The sequence below is a fragment of the Panthera leo genome, chromosome A3 (genome assembly GCF_018350215.1).
Source record: "Panthera leo isolate Ple1 chromosome A3, P.leo_Ple1_pat1.1, whole genome shotgun sequence".
In the NCBI taxonomy this organism is placed as follows: domain Eukaryota; kingdom Metazoa; phylum Chordata; class Mammalia; order Carnivora; family Felidae; genus Panthera; species Panthera leo.
In genome coordinates this window covers 102,683,074-102,702,061 of record NC_056681.1, presented here as the reverse complement: position 1 = coordinate 102,702,061, position 18,988 = coordinate 102,683,074, and the positions used below count along the sequence as shown (strand labels likewise).

Genomic DNA, 18,988 nt, shown 5'->3' with positions numbered 1-18,988 from the left:
CTTCCATTCTTGGGCTTTGCTCTGTAATTTTCAGCATATGGTTCATAAAACAAAGCTTGGTGGTGTGCTCCAGAGGAAGCACCTTCCTCTTACGAAGAGAGAGCTGCCACGGAGCTCAGTGGAGAAGCCTCTTTTTACTTCTTCCTACTTGTCAGTGTTGAGCTTCACCTGATCCCTGTACTCCTGGAAGACGGCCACGGTTAACAAAACCCCCACCCTTTCGTGTTCGGGAAAAGCCTTACTACAAAGCACCTCCTTTCTCCGTAGGACTCACCTGAGACTCCCGGATGCCCCCTTGTCACCCATGACCAGGCCAGGCACAGACCTCCTGACCAGTCTGGGCAGAACACCAGACTGGACCAGACGAAGCGGTCTCCCTCCCCAGGGCCCTGAGCTTTCGTCCACCACAGCCCTCCTCGGTGGCCTCTTCTGAGAATCTGCACACCTCAGGGAAAGTCTTTCCCCGATCAGCTGACCAGTCGCGCCACCCACTTCCCCACACCGGCTTTCCAGTCTTGTTTACCTCTCCCCACAAAGGCAAAGCCCTGTCCAGCCTGACCTGTGGGACTCTTGCAGATCTTAGACTTGGAACATTCTCCCCATTGCAGTGAGCCTCCTCTGCTTGTCTCAGTAATCTTTTGAATGAAGTCTCCCCAGACTTAAGTCCAGATTTGTTTTATTTGACATTTAAATTTTTTAATTTATAAGTGGAATTGATAGATGACCTAATATGGTCATTCAGAGGATAAAACAAGAGGAGACTAGAAAGAACAAAATAAGAAAGAAACAGAGACAAAAGCACAAGCCAAAGGGCATGTCTTAATGTGATCTGTAAGAGTATCTGGCCTAAGGGGGACTCCTTTCCTGTATATACTGGTCTTTCCTGTTCTGGGAGCTTGGCCTTGAAGGAGAACATCACAGGACTTCTTGCTTATTGTCTTCCTCAAAGTTTGTTTAGTTCAGACAATGGTAAATTGTAAAGCAAAATCCGTGATAAAATCAGTATCATGATCATAACAGTATTGGCTAAAGTAATATTTTCTGTGTTTTTATTAGCTTTAAATTATAGGAACTATATTTAGCAGTACTAATTTTAGAAATGTAGTAGAGGATTATTATTTTGGTTTTTATTTTAACTGCTTGTTACTGTTTAAAATGGTTTTCCTTAACTTTTTTTCACATATTTATAAGTTTGGCCCAAACTATGAAGACTCTAAGGCTAAGAAAGAACACGGTGAAATTTTCTTTATACAGGCACTTTACAAATACTCTGATCTTTGCCGTACTGGGTAAGCTATTTGATTTTTCTTGTTACAATAAATTATTTCAGTATTGCGTGTTCCTTCAAAGGTGACTTTTTTTTGGTGTGTTTCAGCTTCTGTAGTATTTATGGTGTGGACGACTAAGACATTTAGAATTGCAAAATGTCAATCCGTAAGTATAATCTTCCTATGTAAACAGTTTTCATTTTTAATTATACTATTTTGGGTAATTTTGAGTACTTTAGTTTGTGTTTGTAAATAAAGGTAACTTTAGTGGAGATTGTCAGTTTAGTTTTTTTTTTCTTTTTTAATTTTCTTTTTTATTTTTTTTAATTTACATCCAAATTAGTTAGCATAGAGTGCAACAATGATTTCAGGAGTACATTCCTTAGTGCCCCTTCCCCATTTAGCCCATCCCCCCTCCCACACTCCCTCCAGTAACCCTCTGTTTGTTCTCCATATTTATGAGTCTCTTCTGTTTTATCCCCCTCGCTGTTTTTATTTTTGTTTCCCTTCCCTTATGTTCATCTGTTTTGTCTCTTAAAGTCCTCATATGAGTGAAGTCATATGATTTTTGTCTTTCTCTGACTAATTTCACTTAGTATAATACCCTCCGGTTCCATCCACGTAGTTGCAAATGGCAAGATTTCATTCTTTTTGATTGCCGAGTAATACTCCATTATATATATATATATATATATACACACACCACATCTTCTTTATCCATTCATCCATCAATGGACATTTGGGCTGTTTCCATACTTTGGCTATTGTTGATAGTGCTGCTATAAACATGGGGGTGCAACGTGTCCCTTCGAAACAGCACACCTGTATCCCTTGAAAAAATACCTACTAGTGCAATTGCTGGGTCATAGGGTAGTTCTATTTTTAGTTTTTTGAGGAACCTGCATACTGTTTTCCAGAGTGGCTGCACAAGCTTGCATTCCCATTTTGTCAATTTAGTTTTAATTATTTTACTAGAATTATGTGAACTTTTGCTTCCTTTAAATGAATCTGGAAAAGTTCCTCCTAAATCCACTTTTCCAGGTAAGCTCTTTTCTCAACTTCCCTTCATATATACTGTATATATATATATATTTTTTTTTCAACGTTTTTTATTTATTTTTGGGACAGAGAGAGACAGAGCATGAATGGGGGAGGGGCAGAGAGAGAGGGAGACACAGAATCGGAAGCAGGCTCCAGGCTCCGAGCCATCAGCCCAGAGCCTGACGCGGGGCTCGAACTCACGGACCGCGAGATCGTGACCTGAGCTGAAGTCGGACGCTTAACCGACTGCGCCACCCAGGCGCCCCTATACTGTATATATTTTTAAATGTTTATTTATTTTGAGAGCGAGAGATTGTGCAAGCATGAGCAGGGGAGGAGCAGACAAAGGGGGACAGAGAAAATTGTAAGCAGGCTCTGCACTGTCAGCACAGCCTGACGCGGAGCTCGATCCCACAAACCGTGAGATCATGACCTGAGCCAAAATCAAGACTCAGACACTTAACAGACTGAGCCACTCAGCCACCCCCCCTTTATATATGTTGAAAAATAATTATCTTCCTTGTAATTTCAGGTAGCAGGAAATCTTTTTTGTCTTGCATACCATGAAATTGGGTTATTTTGTATCTAAATGGGACTGTAAACCTTGAGTCTGACAGGTTTCTAGGATGGTATTATGAATATTCAGGAGGTACTTTGGGTGGGTTCTGTAGGCAGATACATTTCTTAGACTTAAAAAATTTTAAAGGCCCTCTTGGGAGCTTCTTGATCTAGAGCTAGTCTCGATGTTCTAAACAAACAATTACAAACAACCCTCTGAATATCCTGGACTTCTGCCTCAGGGATAATTTAGTGAGAGAAGAAACTGAACTTTCTGGAATTTCTTTTTTCTCCTCCCCTTACCTTAGTGTTTTCACTTGAGAGTTCTAAGTTTATCTTTGGGATTTTTGTTTTTGTTTTCTAAATCTTTCTGTTGACCCTAAGATTTTATGGAAAGGAGTATTTATGATGTTAAACAGCCATTTAGAAATGTTTCAAACAATATGTAATAAAATCTCCTGTCTTACTAAAAGCAAAATAACCTACTGGGAAAAATCCTACATTGAGATCTTCGCATCGGAAATTCTAATGTCATCAACGTCAAAAGTACCCATTGTCGGGGCGCCCGGGTGGCTCAGTCGGTTAAGGGTCCGATTTCAGCTCGGGTCATGATCTCGCGGTCCGTGAGTTCGAGCCCCGCGTCGGGCTCTGTGCTGACAGCTTGGAGCCTGGAGCTTGTTTCAGATTCTGTCTCTCCCTCTCTCTCTGACCCTCCCCCGTTCATGCTCTGTCTCTCTCTGTCTCAAAAATAAATAAATGTTAAAAGAAAATTAAAAAAAAAAAAAAGTACCCATTGTCAACTTGCTTCTAACTCTCCTGTTAACCTGCCTCATGACTGTTCTCATCTAGAAAATAGATGAAATGACCTCTGAAACCCCTTTAAATTCAAATTCAAGATACAGCATTTCTTATTTTTATTTTCTTAAAAAAAAAATACGTGCTTATTTGGAAGATTCACTGCTCGGAAAGACTTCATTAGTGTTTGCCATTGTACACCATTCGGGAAAAACCTATGTTGTTTATCAGAAGATTGACATTTCGTGTTTGAATTGTCCTTGTTACAGGATTGGATGGAACGTTGGGTTGATGATGCATTCTGGAGCTTCCTTTTTTCGCTTATCCTTATTGTGATAATGTTTTTGTGGAGACCATCAGCAAACAACCAGAGGTACCTAACGTAGGAAAATTCAAGTTTGGCAAGCATTTGTTGATAACTGCTACTGTGTTCAAATAGAAACACATTTATATAGAAACTGGAGAGGTAGTCCTTGCTTTTAAAGGAGAATACAGTCAAGTAGGGAGACAGACGTAATGCAAGAAAGTGAAATAAGAGATGTATAAACTAGAAGTCCAGGGGTAAGACTGAAGATGGATGAGGAAAACTCCATGAAAAGGCAGCACTTCTGTTACGCCTTAAGGAAAGGAGCAGAACAGTGAAAGACTGAGCCGGGAAAGAATGTACATTTTCTGAGGTAGTGGAGACAGACATGGTGTACTTTGGAGGTCACTGAGGCATGCATTTTGGTGAATACTACTTACACTGGAAGGGAATAAAGCTGGAAAGGAAGGATGGGACCAAAATCATAAGGAGCTTAAATGGTAAGTTTGGGTTGCACCGTTGACTGCGTGTGATGGGAAGCCCCCCCTTCCCTTGCCCCCTCCTCTTCCCCAGGGAAAGTACTATGAGGTTTTTTGGTATGCCCTTCCAGGGAAAAATGAAAAAGTATATTACCCATGTGTGTGTTTCTTCCTCTGTTTTTAAAAGCGTACGATAATAATTATACATAGGTACTTATATACGTGTATTCACTGTTCTGCACCTTCTTGTCTGAGATCTGTCTTTCCATATCAACCTGTATAGGTCTACCACATTTTTTTTTTTAAGTAGGCTCCATGCCCAGTGTGGAGCTTGAACTCACGACCCTGGATTGAAAGTCGCATGCTCTACTGACTGAGCCAGCGAGGCACCCCAAGATCTACCACATTATTTTTAATGACTCTGTGGCATTTCATAATATGAATGTAGCATAATTTATGGAAGCAGTCCCTAGTTTTTAGGTTCTTTGTTTCTAGGATTATTGTTATTATCACCAATGCTTTCTGAATGCTGTTGGACCTAGTTAATGTGGCTCAGTCAGTATGCTTTGTTTTCACCAGTCAGATTAGCAGTTTATCTTTTGTTAGGGGAGGAATTAACACGTAGTGGGCAAGGAGGGTAACCTGACATGGAAAAAAATGTACAGAAAATTCCCTTCCCCGAACATTGTATGTTGCAGAACTGCTTTCCAGCAAGATCTTATCCAGTTATGCTTTTGTCAGCAGGGTTTGGGTGCTCCAGTTTCACTGTTTGATTGGTAGTAATCTTTCCTAATTTGAGAGTAAAATAATTAAATTTTTGTTATGTGAATTTATGAGAAATTGTAAAAATGTAGATATCTCTGTATGCAATGACACTGTTAGCTATAAACTGAAAACTGAACAGATTTAAATGCACTGATAACACTATTCCTTCTTGGTTTTGGTGTAGATATGCCTTCATGCCATTAATAGATGATTCTGATGATGAAATTGAAGAATTCATGGTAACATCTGAGAATTTAAGTGAGTGATATGTTTTCTTATTAAATGACCATTGTATTGTACCTTTACCTGTGAGGCAAAATCACATACACTGTTTTCTATTAAAATAATTTTCAAACTATATCTGCAAAAACTTCTATTATGGTAGATAATCACAAAAGAAAAGTCAGTAATGAAAATGAATTTTTCTTTTAAGAGACAGAGCATGAGCGGGGTAGGGGCAAAGAGAGAGGGAGACACAGAATCTGAAGCAGGCTACAGGCTCTGAGCTGTCGGCACAGAGCCCAATTCGGGGCTCAAACCCACGAACCACAAGGTAATGACCTGAGCCGAAGTCGGACGCTTAACCGACTGAGCCACCAAGGCACCCCAGTAGTGAAATTTTCAAGATTGTTAGTGCAGTGTGAGCTTTTGTTACTTGTTTGCTCTTAAGGCCTTAAGTATTAAAGTAAGTAAACTTTTCACACTAGTAATTTAGTTTATATTGTGCTTAGCTCCTAATAATCTTCTTAATGATAATTGCTAAATTTCCTTCAATCACCTCTTCTTGCTCTTGAGAAATATACAGATCTGTTAATTCCTGGTCATGCCCAAAGCATTTCTAGTTATAGTTTTAGTGCTACTTTCATCTTTCAATTAATTTCTCCATAGCATTTTATCATTTTATTAATTTTACCATAATACTTTAATCATTTGTTGAGGCAACATCAACACATAATTCAGTTGCTGAGAATAAGTATAGAGATGTAACGTTTACGAATTATAACTCTCAATATTATGAAGCAGTCAGTTCTACAAATTGATCAATAGAATCTGTACAATCCCAATCATAATTCTAACTGACCTAAAAAAAAAGAAAATACAAATGGTTAAAATGATTTTATAATGTATATGGAAAAAGCATAGGACCTAGAAGAGTCAAAACATTCTTGTAGTTAAACATGGACAAATCTGGAAAACATTATGCTAAGTGAAAGAAGCCAGTCATAAACATCACAAATTTTATGATTCCATTTGTATGAAAAATCTACAAGGGGCTCCTGGGTGGCTCAGTCGGTTAAGCGTCTGACTTCGGCTCAGGTCATGATCTCACAGCTTGTGAGTTCGAGCCCCGTGTCGGGCTCTGTGCTGACAGCTCATAGCCTGGAGCCTGCTTTGGATTCTGCGTGTCCCTCTCTCTCTGCCCCTAACCCACTTGCACTCTGTCTCTCTCTCTCTCAAAAATAAACAAACATTAAAAAAAAATTTATGGGTGGGTGATGAGTATTGAGGAGAGCACCTTTTGGGATGAGCACTGGGTGTTGTATGGAAACCAATTTGACAATAAATTTCATATATTAAAAAAAAAAAAAAAAGAAATCTGATGTTCAAATCCCAGGTTCTTTGATTTTGAATTTTTTTCTCTCCCTCTCTCTGTCAAAATAAATAAATAAACTTTAAATTAAAAAAAAAATTTATGTGAAAAATCCACAAAAGGCAAGTCCACAGAGACAAAATATATTGGTGATTGCCAGGGGTTGGTGGAAGGCATCAGTAGGGAGCGACTACCTGATGGGTATGGGGTTTCTTTTTAGGGTGATGAAAATTTGAAATTAGTGGTGATGGTTGTACAGTTCCGTGGCTATACTGGAATTCACTGAGTTGTACGCTTCAAAGCGGTGCATTTTATAGTGTGGGAATTATATCTCAATAAAATAAAATTAATGGGCTTACACTAATTTCAAGACATAAAAACTCCATGGGGTGCCTGAGTGGCTTAGTCGGGTAAGCCTCCAACTCTTGATCTCACCTCAGGTCATAATCTCACGGTTCCTGAGTTCGAGCCCCACATTGGGCTCCCTGCTGTCAGTGCAGAGCCCACTTTGGATCCTCTGTCCCCCTCTCTCTGCCCCTCCCCTACTCACACACACATGCGCTCTCTCTCTCTCTCTCTCTCTCCAAATAAATAAGTAAACGTTAAAAAAAAAAAAATTAGTTCTTAAAAAGTTAAAACCATACCTGCCGTCCAACCCAGCCATTCCACACCAAGGTATTTACCCAGAAGAGATGATGGAAATGAAAGCAGATGTTCACAAAAAGACACTAATGTACATTATTATTTTCAGCAACTTTATTTTTTTAAGTTTATTTATTTGGAGCGAGAGTGTGTGAGCAGGGGAGGGGCAGAGAGAGAGAGAGAGAGAGAGAGAGAGAGAGAATCCCAAGCAGGCTCCACACTGTCAGTGCAGAGCCCAATGTCGGGCTCAAACTCACAAACCGTTAGATCATGACTTGAGGCAAAACCAAGAATCAGACATTTTACTGAGCCACCCAAGCACCCCAGCGGCTTTATTCTTAATAGTTTAAAACTGGATGTAACCTAAAGTCCGTCAACAGATGAACAAAGTATTTGTGGTATACCCACACAGCCAACTACTGTTCAGTAATCAAAAGTAACCAACACTCTACAACATAAATAAATTTCAAAACCTTTATGTTGAATGAAAGTAATCAAATCCAAAAGATGATAGACTCCATGGATTATGGTTCTATGTATGAAGTTCTAGAACAGGCAGTACTAAGCTATGGTGATTATGTCAGTCAGAACAATGGTTGCTTCTGGTGGGAGTAGGATTGACCAGAAAGGGATTTAAAGAACCTTCTGTGATGATGGAAATGTTGTGTCTCGATTTAGACTATACACTTAAAATTTGTGTATTATATAGGGGTACCTGGGTGGCTCAGTTGGTTAAGTGTCCGACTTCAGCTCGGGTCATGATCTCGTGGTCCATGGGTTCAAGCCCCGCGTTGGGCTCTGTGCTGACAGCTCAGAGGCTGGAGCCTGCTTTGGATTCTGTGTCTCCCTCTCTCTCTCTGCCCTTTCCCTGCTCACACCCTCAAAAATAAATAAACATTAAATTTGTGTATTATATATATTGAACTTAAGTTTTAAAAATCAGTGTTTGCCCCTTTAAAAGAATAGATCTCAAATGTTAGGATTTTAAATGCCCCATGGAAATATTTTTTGATCAAGGAACCTCATTTTCACTCATTATATCAACTTAATATATCATATATGTCATATCAATTGTCCATGTTTATGGAGAAGCCCTATTTGCAAGTTATTATAATAACAATATTACAATATTGTAATTATACAATATTACAAAGTGAATACTTACGGAACATAGATTAAGTGTCAGGCACCTTATATATGCTAACTTGTTTAATGCTCGTGAGAACCCTATGAAGTAGCTATCAGTATTATCCCATTGTGTTGCTGGGGACACTGAGTTGCAGAAAGGCGATTGCTTTGCCCAGGGTTGTCCAGGGAGAGCCAGAATCCTGGGTGAGGCAGTCTGCTTCCAGGACTCATGCTTTCAACCTCTGCTGTGCTGAAACTGCTCACAGAAAGGAGAGCCTTGGTCCAATAGGAAAGGAGAAAACCCTTCTCTTTCCTATTTTATACCATAGGCACATTCCAAAATGTATGTGTCAGCGAGGAAAAGGCATAGACAAAGATGTGATTTATTCCTAAATATGATACTGCAAATCATAGATTTTTAAATCCATAAACTTTAAAATATATTGAAACTATCTAAGGAAATATGTGTATATGTTTGTATGTTTGCTTGTTTGTTTAAACTCCTCTAAAATGGGAATTCAAACTAGCATCTTAAAAACCTGGTTGTTATTGCAAACATTTGTGAAATCTATTGATTTTTGCCATCCCTCCTACATTTCCAAGTGGTATGTTAAAGCCAGCCCCCTGCCCGAAGCTTCCACTGTTACCTCTCCTTTAAGGAACGCCTGGGTGGCTCAGTTGGTTAAGCGTCCAACTTTGGCTCGGGTCATAATCTCATGGCTTGTGAGTTCGAGCCCCATGTTGGGCTCTGTGCTGACTGCTTGGAGCCTAGAGCCTGCTATGGATTCTGTGTCTCCCTCTCTCTCTACCCCTTCCTGCTCACACTCTGTCTCTGTCTCTGTCTCTCTCAAAAATAAACATTAAAAAAATAAGAATAAATATATATAGTAAATATATAATTAATATTTATAAATCTATATAGATATATATGTGTAGATATAAATCTTTGTTGAGTTATTAAACATGAAGGAAAATAATATTTTATAATTTTAGATATTTATCTCTATAATGTTTCTCGTAGCTGAAGGAATAAAATTAAGAGTCTCAAAAACGGTTTCCAATGGAACAGCTAAACCTGCTACTTCTGATAATTTTGTGAGTATAGTATATATTTAATAGAGTCTGTGTCACATTCATTGACCGTCAGGAAAACATTTTCTACCTTAGTATGAAAGCTTTTTGTATGAAAATCAGTTTTACCAATTAGTGATAGTAGTTAAGTCTGATGATTGTAACTACTGTAGATCTTTGCTTCTCAAGTGCTGTTCTTGGACCAGAAGCATGAGCGTCACCTGGGAACTTGCTAGAAATGTAGTCTCAGGCCCACCTCAGACCCACTGAATCTGAATCTACTTTTTAACAGGATCCCATAGATGACTCATATGTACATTAAAGATCGAGAAGCTTTGTTATAGAAGCTTGTTAATTTTTCAACATTTTGAAGTGATTTTTGAAGCCGTCTCAGATAACATTTGGTATCTATTAGGAAAGGATTTTATGTGTTGCCTGTGTAGTTGACAAAATTAGCATTTTTTATATAAAGCTGGAAGCTTGAATAAAATGGTTAAATAGAGGGTAGAGATGCGTTTTTAAATATTTTATGCATATTAAGCAAAGTGGAAATGCCTCTCACAGTTTTCTATTCTGCTTTCTTATAATTGTATATGTTGTGATTAATAGAATATAAAAATTTATGTGTGCTTGTAAGTTCTGACAGAACAGATGATATATGAGAATAGGTTAATCTGTTCAGTAAATCTTCTCATTTTTTGTTAATCAATAATTCTGTAAAATGTGTTCTTTGAGTAGTTTTATGGTGATTTAAACTTTAGAAAAATTACAACAGTTTTAATTATCTGGTGTTAGAGCTATTAAACTTCAAATTTTTAAAGATATTTTCCTTTTATTTTAGGGATATACAGTATATCCCACTTATTTTAAAACTCAATGCTTACCAAAACATCAAAGGAATACTTTTTCATTTCCCAAAATTAAGTGCAGTCAGCTCTTGATCAGAAGCCTTATCTCATGAGAATTGGGGTTCCTGTTAATACTGGCTCAGCTGCTTTGTCTGTCTAGGTGAGCAAGATGTGATTGACACTTGAGTATTCCATGTAGCCAGGTAGATCACAAAGAAACATTTTTATTTATTTTATAGTATAAATCAAAATATTCAGTATACCTTTTCTTTTTCTTTCTCCCAATGAGATAACTATAAGCAAGCATCTATTAAAAAACAGATTCCCCAACTGACCTGTTTTCCTTCTCTTGTCTCCTGCAGAGAGATGAGTGTAAATACAAGCGATAGAAATAAATAGGCTTTTGTAAAATTAGAGTATTTGCACTGTCATCTTTTTCGGTTGAAAAATTATAAACTCATGATATAAAAACTTGAACAAATTAGGAGGCATAATGAATGCTGGGAGCAAAAAACCAATACAAATCAATATTCTTGCTATTTTCTCATTAATCGACTCTGTGTTTCTACTCTGTTTTTTCAGGGTAAAAAAAAAAAACCAAAACCCACACCTGTGCATCTAATGTAAAGAAAACCAAGAAGTAAAAAATTCTGAAATCCAAATTTTTGTTTGTTTGCCTGTTTAAGAGCATACTGGCATAATTTCTGTGTGGCATAAGTGCCAAGTTCTTAGGATATGTAGAAATGAAAAGAATCATGCATTTGAATTTAAATGCTTACATTTTATATACATTATATTTTACAATTCTTTCAGGTCATACTAAGCAAATGCTGATATATAAATATTTATTTCTACAGGATGAAGATTTGAAGTGGGTGGAAGAAAATATTCCCTCTTCATTCACAGATGTGTAAATATCTTTTGTTAAAGTTTGAGTCTAAAATTTAGTATATCGTATAAAGAGATAACTTTCATGTTCCGTCATGTGCTTTTCGAACCTCGTACCTCCATATGTTTTGATAGGCCCCCATCACTAGTGAATGGCTAGTGTCATGTCAGGCTACAAGGAGAACACAGCCCTGCCTTGGTCTTTCCTTCTTCTTTTTTCACTGTACAACAACCATGTGAATGCTTGTGGCCTATAACCAACTCCAGCCCTTTCTGATCTAAGTTTTTCAGGATTAGAATCACTTTATCTTGTTTCAACTTTCTATTATGGAAAAGTTCAAACATATGTAAAACTTTTTTTTTTAAACACATGGAACCCCAATACCATGTATGGTGGGGAAGCTTTTGGAGGAAAAACATGAGCTTCGGCAAAGTATAGACCAAGCCCCTCGGGAACTTTGAGCTGATCGGGATCAATGTTCTGTTTGACGCAGTGTTCTGTTTGATAATGTGAAGCAAGAATTCCACGTAGCTGTTTCCACAACAGAAACCAGCAGGATAGGCAGAGAGGATAACATTTTCATATACTGTTCTTTCCTTTCCCTGCTCCCATTTACTTCCATGTAGACAGTTTCTGTTTAGTATGAAATTCTGTTTGCCTGTCTTAGGACAATTTGAACAGATTATCACTTTTCCTTATCTCTGATCAGCCATAAAGGACAGCTTAGCGGAGTTCACCTCCCTCTTCAATGCACTGAATACATCTTACTAAGTTTTCAACAATCATTAACCTCACGGAGGAAGCATTTTTGAGATTGCTAGTGTTTACCTCCAAACAGTGCTGAGCATCCAACGACGGTCTGGGTCTCTCAGGTTCTGGTTCAAGTTTCCCCGAAAGCAGTCCTCTCCCCTGGATTTTCCTTGATAGTAGTATTCCAGACAGTCTAACGTGGCCCCTTTCTCACACCTAGTTAGTCTCTTGCTTCTCTTTCTTCTGCCTTCACCGTAGACTGCTCTGTAAGTGGCGTTCTCTGGAGTCTCACAGTGAGGGGACTTGCGTGTGGTAGCTCTGGCGTATAGACTTTCCCTTCAGGCTCGCTCTCTGTCTGTGAGGGAGATCTACCACACGGTGGGGCTCTACTCTCGGCTTTTCTTTTTTATCTGTGTTTTCTTTCCCAAGCAAAGGCTGTATTGTAGAACTCTCTCTAGCGCCCCCCACCCCCAGTAGACACCCATCAGTGGTAATGATGGTATGGGAATTAAGCAAGTACTTGATTCCATAAATACCTTTCCTAATACGTTTCCGTGTCCCTCTATTTAAAAAAGTTTTTTAATCTTTATTTGTTTTTGAGAGACAGACAGACAGACAAGAATGAGAGCAGGGGAGGAACAGAGAAAGACAGAGACACAGACTCTGAAACAGGTTCCAGGCTCTGAGCTGTCAGCACAGAGCCCGACGCGGTGCTTGAACTCAAGATCTATGAGTTCATGACCTGAGCCAAAGTTGGATGCTTAACCGACTGATCCACCTAGGTGCCCCTCTCTTTATTGTATTTATTTATTTAGTTAGTTAGTTAGTTAGTTAGTTAGTTGGGGGTTTTTTAATTTAATTTTTAATTTTGTTAAATTTACATCCAAATTAGTTAGCATATAGTACAACAGTGATTTCAGGAGTAGATTCCTCAGTGCCCCTTACCCATTTAGCCCATCCCCCCTCCCACAACCCCTCCAGTAAGCCTCTGTTTGTTCTCTGTATTTATGAGTCTCTTCTGTCTTGTCCCCCTTCCTGTTTTTATATTATTTTTGTTTCCCACCCCTTATGTTCATCTGTTTTGTATCTTAAAGTCCTCTTAGGAGTGAAGTCGTATGATTTTTGTCTTTCTCTGACTGACTAATTTCACTTAGCATAATACCCTCCAGTTCCATCCATGTAGTTGTAAATAGCAAGGTTTCATTCTTTTTGATTGCTGAGTAATACTCTATTGTATATATATATACCACATCTTCTTTATGCATTCATCCGTCGATGGACATTTGGGCTCTTTCCATACTTTGGCTATTGTGGATAGTGCTGCCATAAACATGGGGGTGCATGTGTCCCTTCGAAACAGCACACCTGTCTCCCATGGATAAATGGCTAGTAGTGCAATTGCTGGGTCGTAGGATTCTCTTTATTTTAATATACTGTATATATTTAAGGTGTACATGATGATTTGATATACATATGGACACTGAAATGATTACTATAGTCAAGCTTACTCATCCCTCTTAAGTTCTCACAGGACAGAGCCTGATGTGGGGCTTGAACTCACGAACTGTGAGATCATGACCTAAGCAAAGTCAGATGCTTAACCGACTGAGCCACCCAGGTGCCCCTTAACTGAAATTTTTTGAAGTATAGCACACATTCTGGAAAGTACAGAATCCTAAGCTCAATAAATTTGCAATATGAACACACTCATGTAACCCAGATAAAAAATAAATAAAACATCACTAGTGTCCTAAAAACCCCTTTATTTTCCTCCTAAATCACAATCCCACTTTTTGAAAGGTGCTGCTGTCCTGGTGTCTGTAACTGTCAATTATTTGTGTCAGATTTAAAAAATTCATCCCTCAGTAATCCGTTCAGCTTCTTTGCTGTGTAGTATTCCATTGTGTGGATACACTACAGTTTACCCATTTGGTTATTTTCAGGTTGGGGGCTATTAAGAACAGTATGAAAATTCCTCTTTGTGTGCGTTGGTGAGCTTCGGTGTTTACTTCTGTCAGCTGTGTCCATCCAGGAATGAGAATTTACAGATCACAGGGATATATGCCTGTACTCAGCCTTCATACATACACTAGCCTGTTAATAACATTGTTACCTGTTTTTGTTTCAGAGCTCTTCCAGTGTTAGTGGATTCAGATGAGGTAAAATACATTTTTTGCTTATTTTCTTGGTGCTGTTATTTTCACAAAGTAGAAATATATTTCAGAAAGAAATTCTGAAAGTTACTTTGTAAAACAATTACAAATCGAGCAGCCTGGAAGACTGCACTGATTTGTCAATGAAACCTAAAGGAGCTAGATCCTCCTTTAGGAGGAGCTAGATGCTCCTCCAACAGGAGCAAGATAAATGCTTGTTGGTATAAAGGGAGGGAGAATTGTTTCATGAGATTTTGAGTCTGTGATTTTCTAACATCTTCTATGTGGGTAAGAGTTTAGAATACTTTAAGGTGGCAGTTTGTCTAAATTAATTTCTTCTACTTGGGATATTTTGCTAAGGTATTAGAGTTTCTACTCATTCTCATTTACTAAGCAGGAAATTTGAATCGAAGTTGTGGATTTGGGAAGGTTTGGAGGAGAAAATTGAGTTCTAGATCGTCTGGACATTGAAGGGTGGCCCAAAACAGGAAGAAGTCTGAGTAGTAGGAATTAGAGGATGGATATTGGGAACTCTAGCTTATGGGCAGGAACAGTAGGGGAGGAAGTTAGTGGTAACTGAGGCGTAATTCAGGTGGTGGCTATAGAGCAGGAGAGCAGCTGCTGCTCTGTTCACTGAAGGGAAATGACTTTGGCCGTGGCACGTTGATCTGGCAGTAGCGGGAAGTTTTGAGGGGGCTGCCGTAGACATGCACCTGGCTGCAAAGCAATTGAACTTCGGGATTTAGAATTCTACAGAAAGAGACATGATGGAGAATTACTTTGTAAAGGGCACTTAGAGTAATCATTTGGTAAATAGTTGTATAATTTCAAAATACATGAACTGTGTAAAGCAAGGCAAATCCATCCGTGGATGAACCATGCCTGAGAAAAACACCTGAGCCCCATCTCTGCCTCTCACTGGTAACTCTGAACTTGAAACATTTTCCAGCTAGCGGGATGTTAAAGTTTTCCAAACTTGTCAACAGATATTGGCCAGACATCACTAGAAGTGTAGATTATCCAGTGTTTATTTTCTGAATCTACTGTTTCTATGTATATCATGAAATATACGCAGTTCCCCACAAAATTGTGACTGTGAAAGATTAGAGAATTTTGTTATGTTCTGGAAGGAGCATCAACATTTGGAAGTATGTCATCTTTTTTTTTTTTTTTTTTTTAAAGGAAATCATGACCAGATCTGAAATGGCAGAAAAAATGTTCTCTTCAGAAAAGATAATGTGATTGGAACCCATATAAATGAAACCCAGTTAACGGTGAAGGACTTCCTCAAGACTGAAAGAGAGCTTTGTTTTGATCTAGTGCAACAAGTTTTTATTGCATTGTCTTGGAAATCTGTGTATTAAAATGAAGAATTCAGGTGGTAGGAGGTTTCTGCACCCCTTTTAAGCTACTTTAAATGTCAGCTTAATGTCCACCAAATTGCCTGGATTTGGAAATAATCTAAGAGAAGTATTATGATAAAGAAATATGCCCGGATGCTCTTAGCTAAAAGGAGGCAGGGATGTGGATTTGGGCTTTCTCTTTTCTCTGGAAAATATGACAATTCCAGATTTAAAAATATTTTTTACATAAACACTTCTATTCTTCCACTCACTAACCTTTGAGGTAGAGGATGTGATTCTTCTGAAGTGTGGTAAAGCAGCATCTCCATGTCTTAGGTTTCTAGTTACTAGATGCAATAATAATATTCTTTGACTTTTATATGGAAGTGATTTGATATCAAGTAAAACTTGATTAACCGTAGAACATAAGCATGTTTATAGGGTTAGTTTTGGGGTGTGTGTGTGTGTGTGTCTGTGTGTGTACACACATATGGGTCTGCACAAGGTCCTTGTTTGTAAATATCACCATGCACATCAAATCACAGAGTTAGGTCCTCTCTAAGCTCAGGGGAACAGAAGTACACAGGAATAAGGTCTTGAAGGTCACTTCCAAGGATTTGCTCTCCCACTATCCCCTCATTCAGGCCACGTGTTCACGTGCTGCTGCTGAATCTGTGTGGGGCAGGTGGTAGACACGTGGCCAGATGGGGACACTTTCTCCCCGGCAAGCTGGCAGATTCGTTACCAGTGAGCCTTATAGACCCTAGAACATCCTTTACATAATCTTGGTTTATTTGATTTTATAATAAAACATGTATTTGTCTGTACAGTACATCACTATTAATCTTGTAATTAATTTCTTGACCTTCGACCATGTTTTATACATCATTTTGTTACATATTATATATGTAATGTATGATTTGAAATTTTTTTGTTTTAATATTTTTTTTAATGCAGAACATTCTAAACTTGAAAGGTAGTTGAATGTAGTATGATGGAAATGTGAATGTTTTGCTGCTGTCATGACCAAAGATACAGGGCTCGCGGACATATAGGATAGGAATTAAAGTTAGAATTTTGCATATCTTTCTTTGAAGGAGTTCTAACCTTGGGAATTGAGAATGGCTTCAGAAAAGTTTGAGAAGCACTTAAAGTCTTAACCAGTACAAACACTTAAATATAACCTTTATTATTTTTTTCATTATGAAGCCACAAAATTGTCTTTTCAAAAGCCTACTTTTTCAATTTACTTCTCATTTATTCATTTCATAGGGATTAGTAAGAAAGATCGCTAGTAGTAAGATACTTTCAGATTTATTTTCCATAGGGAACACTGAACAGTTTGGGACATGCTTCCTAGGAAAAGAGTGGCTAACAGTGTGAGTTCCATTCCTTTTTTCTGTTTTTGACACGATAATGGGCCCCTACCTACTACATTTCCCAGCATTTGTGTCCATTCTGGTTTTGCTGTGTTTTACCCCGGGCCCAGTTGTTGCAGGGCTGGAGGCGACCCTGCCTTCTAGGTCCTGCTTTTATCTACCACTCCCAGAGTTAGGAGGCAGACCCCCAACTCCTCAGCTCCAGGTGAATTTTGAAATGCAGAGTCCTGGGCTTCCAGCCAGTAGGAGCTACAAATGTAGCGGAGCAGGAGTGGGGCATCGATGTGAAGTGTGTTAATAAGGGAGACTGCCTCTGGCATAACCTCAGTAGTGCGTACGAAAACACTGCTTTCAGCTATAGGCTGAAATGCAAACTTTTTTCATCTTCTAGAGAAAGCAGGATTCCCTCCTGACAACCTTATCAGAAATGTTTTTCAAAGGGCATATTCTCTGTCACTTTCAGTGACAATTGTGGCATCAGTTGGTGTTTATGATGACCTGAATTGAGTATTCCTATGGAGGGCCCTCTTAGCCCCGCCAAACCCCATAAACAGAAGGGGGTGTCCTCAGGCTACAGCTGTGGTTCGTACGAAGGGCACCGGGGAGAAGTTACAACCAGGGCTATCGTACAGCTCGTCACCCCGCTTCTGCAACAAGTGGTCAGGAACTGGTCATCAAAGCTTTTGAGGCTATCAGACCAGTTTATTCTTGGGGAGCCAACCAGATGAAAGGATCTGAGGGTGAGTCTAGTTTTATGTGTTTCTAGACAAAATGCTTACGTGTTCTAATGCAACTCGTGTTAGATTTATACGATGTGTGAAATCTGTGTCAAAGGGAATTTTCATGATTTGAGTTAGATTAGGATTTAATTATCTGCTTTAAAGGACAGTATATTTATTTCAAAAATAAGGAAAAATAAATGAATGTATGAATTTTTTAAGCCTGAGAGACGATGTTCCCTTACTTTTCCTGTAAAGAAAATAATTTTTAAATCTTTCGTATCCTATAGAGAAAACCAACTTTTCCTCTGTGATACAGTACATTATGTTTGCACTACCATAATGTCAGGACTGAGAGTATGAAAAATGTACACATAAGACTGATTTTTGTATCTTTTTTTAAAAGGGGGTTTCAGGTGCCCAACTGGCTCAGTCAGTAAACATGCGGCTCTTTATCTTGGGGTCGTGAGTTCGAGCCCCACGTTGGGGGCAGAGTTTCTTTTAAAAATAAATAAAAGGGGTTTGAGTCTATTGCACTAAGCTTTACAAGCTACACATGACTAACTTAAAGGGGAGAGCTGTTGTGCTAGATTTAAAAATCACTAGTTTTTTCGGTACTTGTGTCCCTGTATGGTCAACAGCGTGCACCAAGCAATAGAGCACACCAAGCCTTATACTTACAAAGAGAAGTTTAACATACTAGGTAAAGTTCTAAACATATCAAATGTATATAAGTGACAAAAATAGGATTTTAAGGAAATGTACAGTATATACAGAAGCTCAGTACTTCGTTAAGAAACTAGGGAAACGTGTATTTGAGGAGAAAACTTAGGGGTTTGAAAAGTTATATTTTTCTATTTAAAAGGGTTAAATTATTGTATAATTTGGAAGAAGTTGCTTTGAATGTAGGACAAAACCGTTTCAAAGATTTTTGTTTTAAAAAGTTGATGTATTTTTGTGCCTTAATATTTGTTCTGACTTTTAATAAAATGCTTTCTGAAATTCTAGATGATTGATTCTAATATTTATTACTGCCAGATTATATATATAAATCTTCAGGAAATATAGACCCAAACAGATGGCAGGGCATAAACAAAGTCTTAAAAAAAGGAGATACAACTAATTAACAAACATGGAAAACCGTTCAGCCTCAGAAGTGATCAGAGAAATGCAAAGTGAAAGGGTAAATTTTTAAATTAACAAGTCTGTACTAATGTATTTATAAAACCTGTTTCAGCTTTCAAAGTGTGATGAACACACTCATT

At 38.3% G+C, this 18,988-nt stretch overlaps 1 protein-coding gene across 3 annotated transcripts in view; it reads left to right on the top strand.

The window, feature by feature from the left end:
* Nucleotides 1-18,730, top strand: part of TMEM87B (transmembrane protein 87B) — a 50,901-nt gene extending 32,171 nt beyond the window's left edge. For 2 of the 3 annotated variants that reach the window (XM_042933050.1, XM_042933048.1), the window contains exons 12-19: nucleotides 1,181-1,289; nucleotides 1,376-1,434; nucleotides 3,932-4,035; nucleotides 5,395-5,468; nucleotides 9,593-9,666; nucleotides 11,348-11,400; nucleotides 14,258-14,288; nucleotides 15,465-18,730. In XM_042933050.1, coding sequence (XP_042788984.1) covers nucleotides 1,181-1,289; nucleotides 1,376-1,434; nucleotides 3,932-4,035; nucleotides 5,395-5,468; nucleotides 9,593-9,666; nucleotides 11,348-11,400; nucleotides 14,258-14,288; nucleotides 15,465-15,524 — 564 coding nt within the window. In that variant the 3' untranslated portion in view covers nucleotides 15,525-18,730. Of the gene's footprint in view, nucleotides 1-1,180; nucleotides 1,290-1,375; nucleotides 1,435-3,931; nucleotides 4,036-5,394; nucleotides 5,469-9,592; nucleotides 9,667-11,347; nucleotides 11,401-14,257; nucleotides 14,290-15,464 lie in introns of those variants that run through there. The other variant, XM_042933049.1, reaches the window with a different exon arrangement.
* Nucleotides 18,731-18,988: the final 258 nt, after the last annotated feature.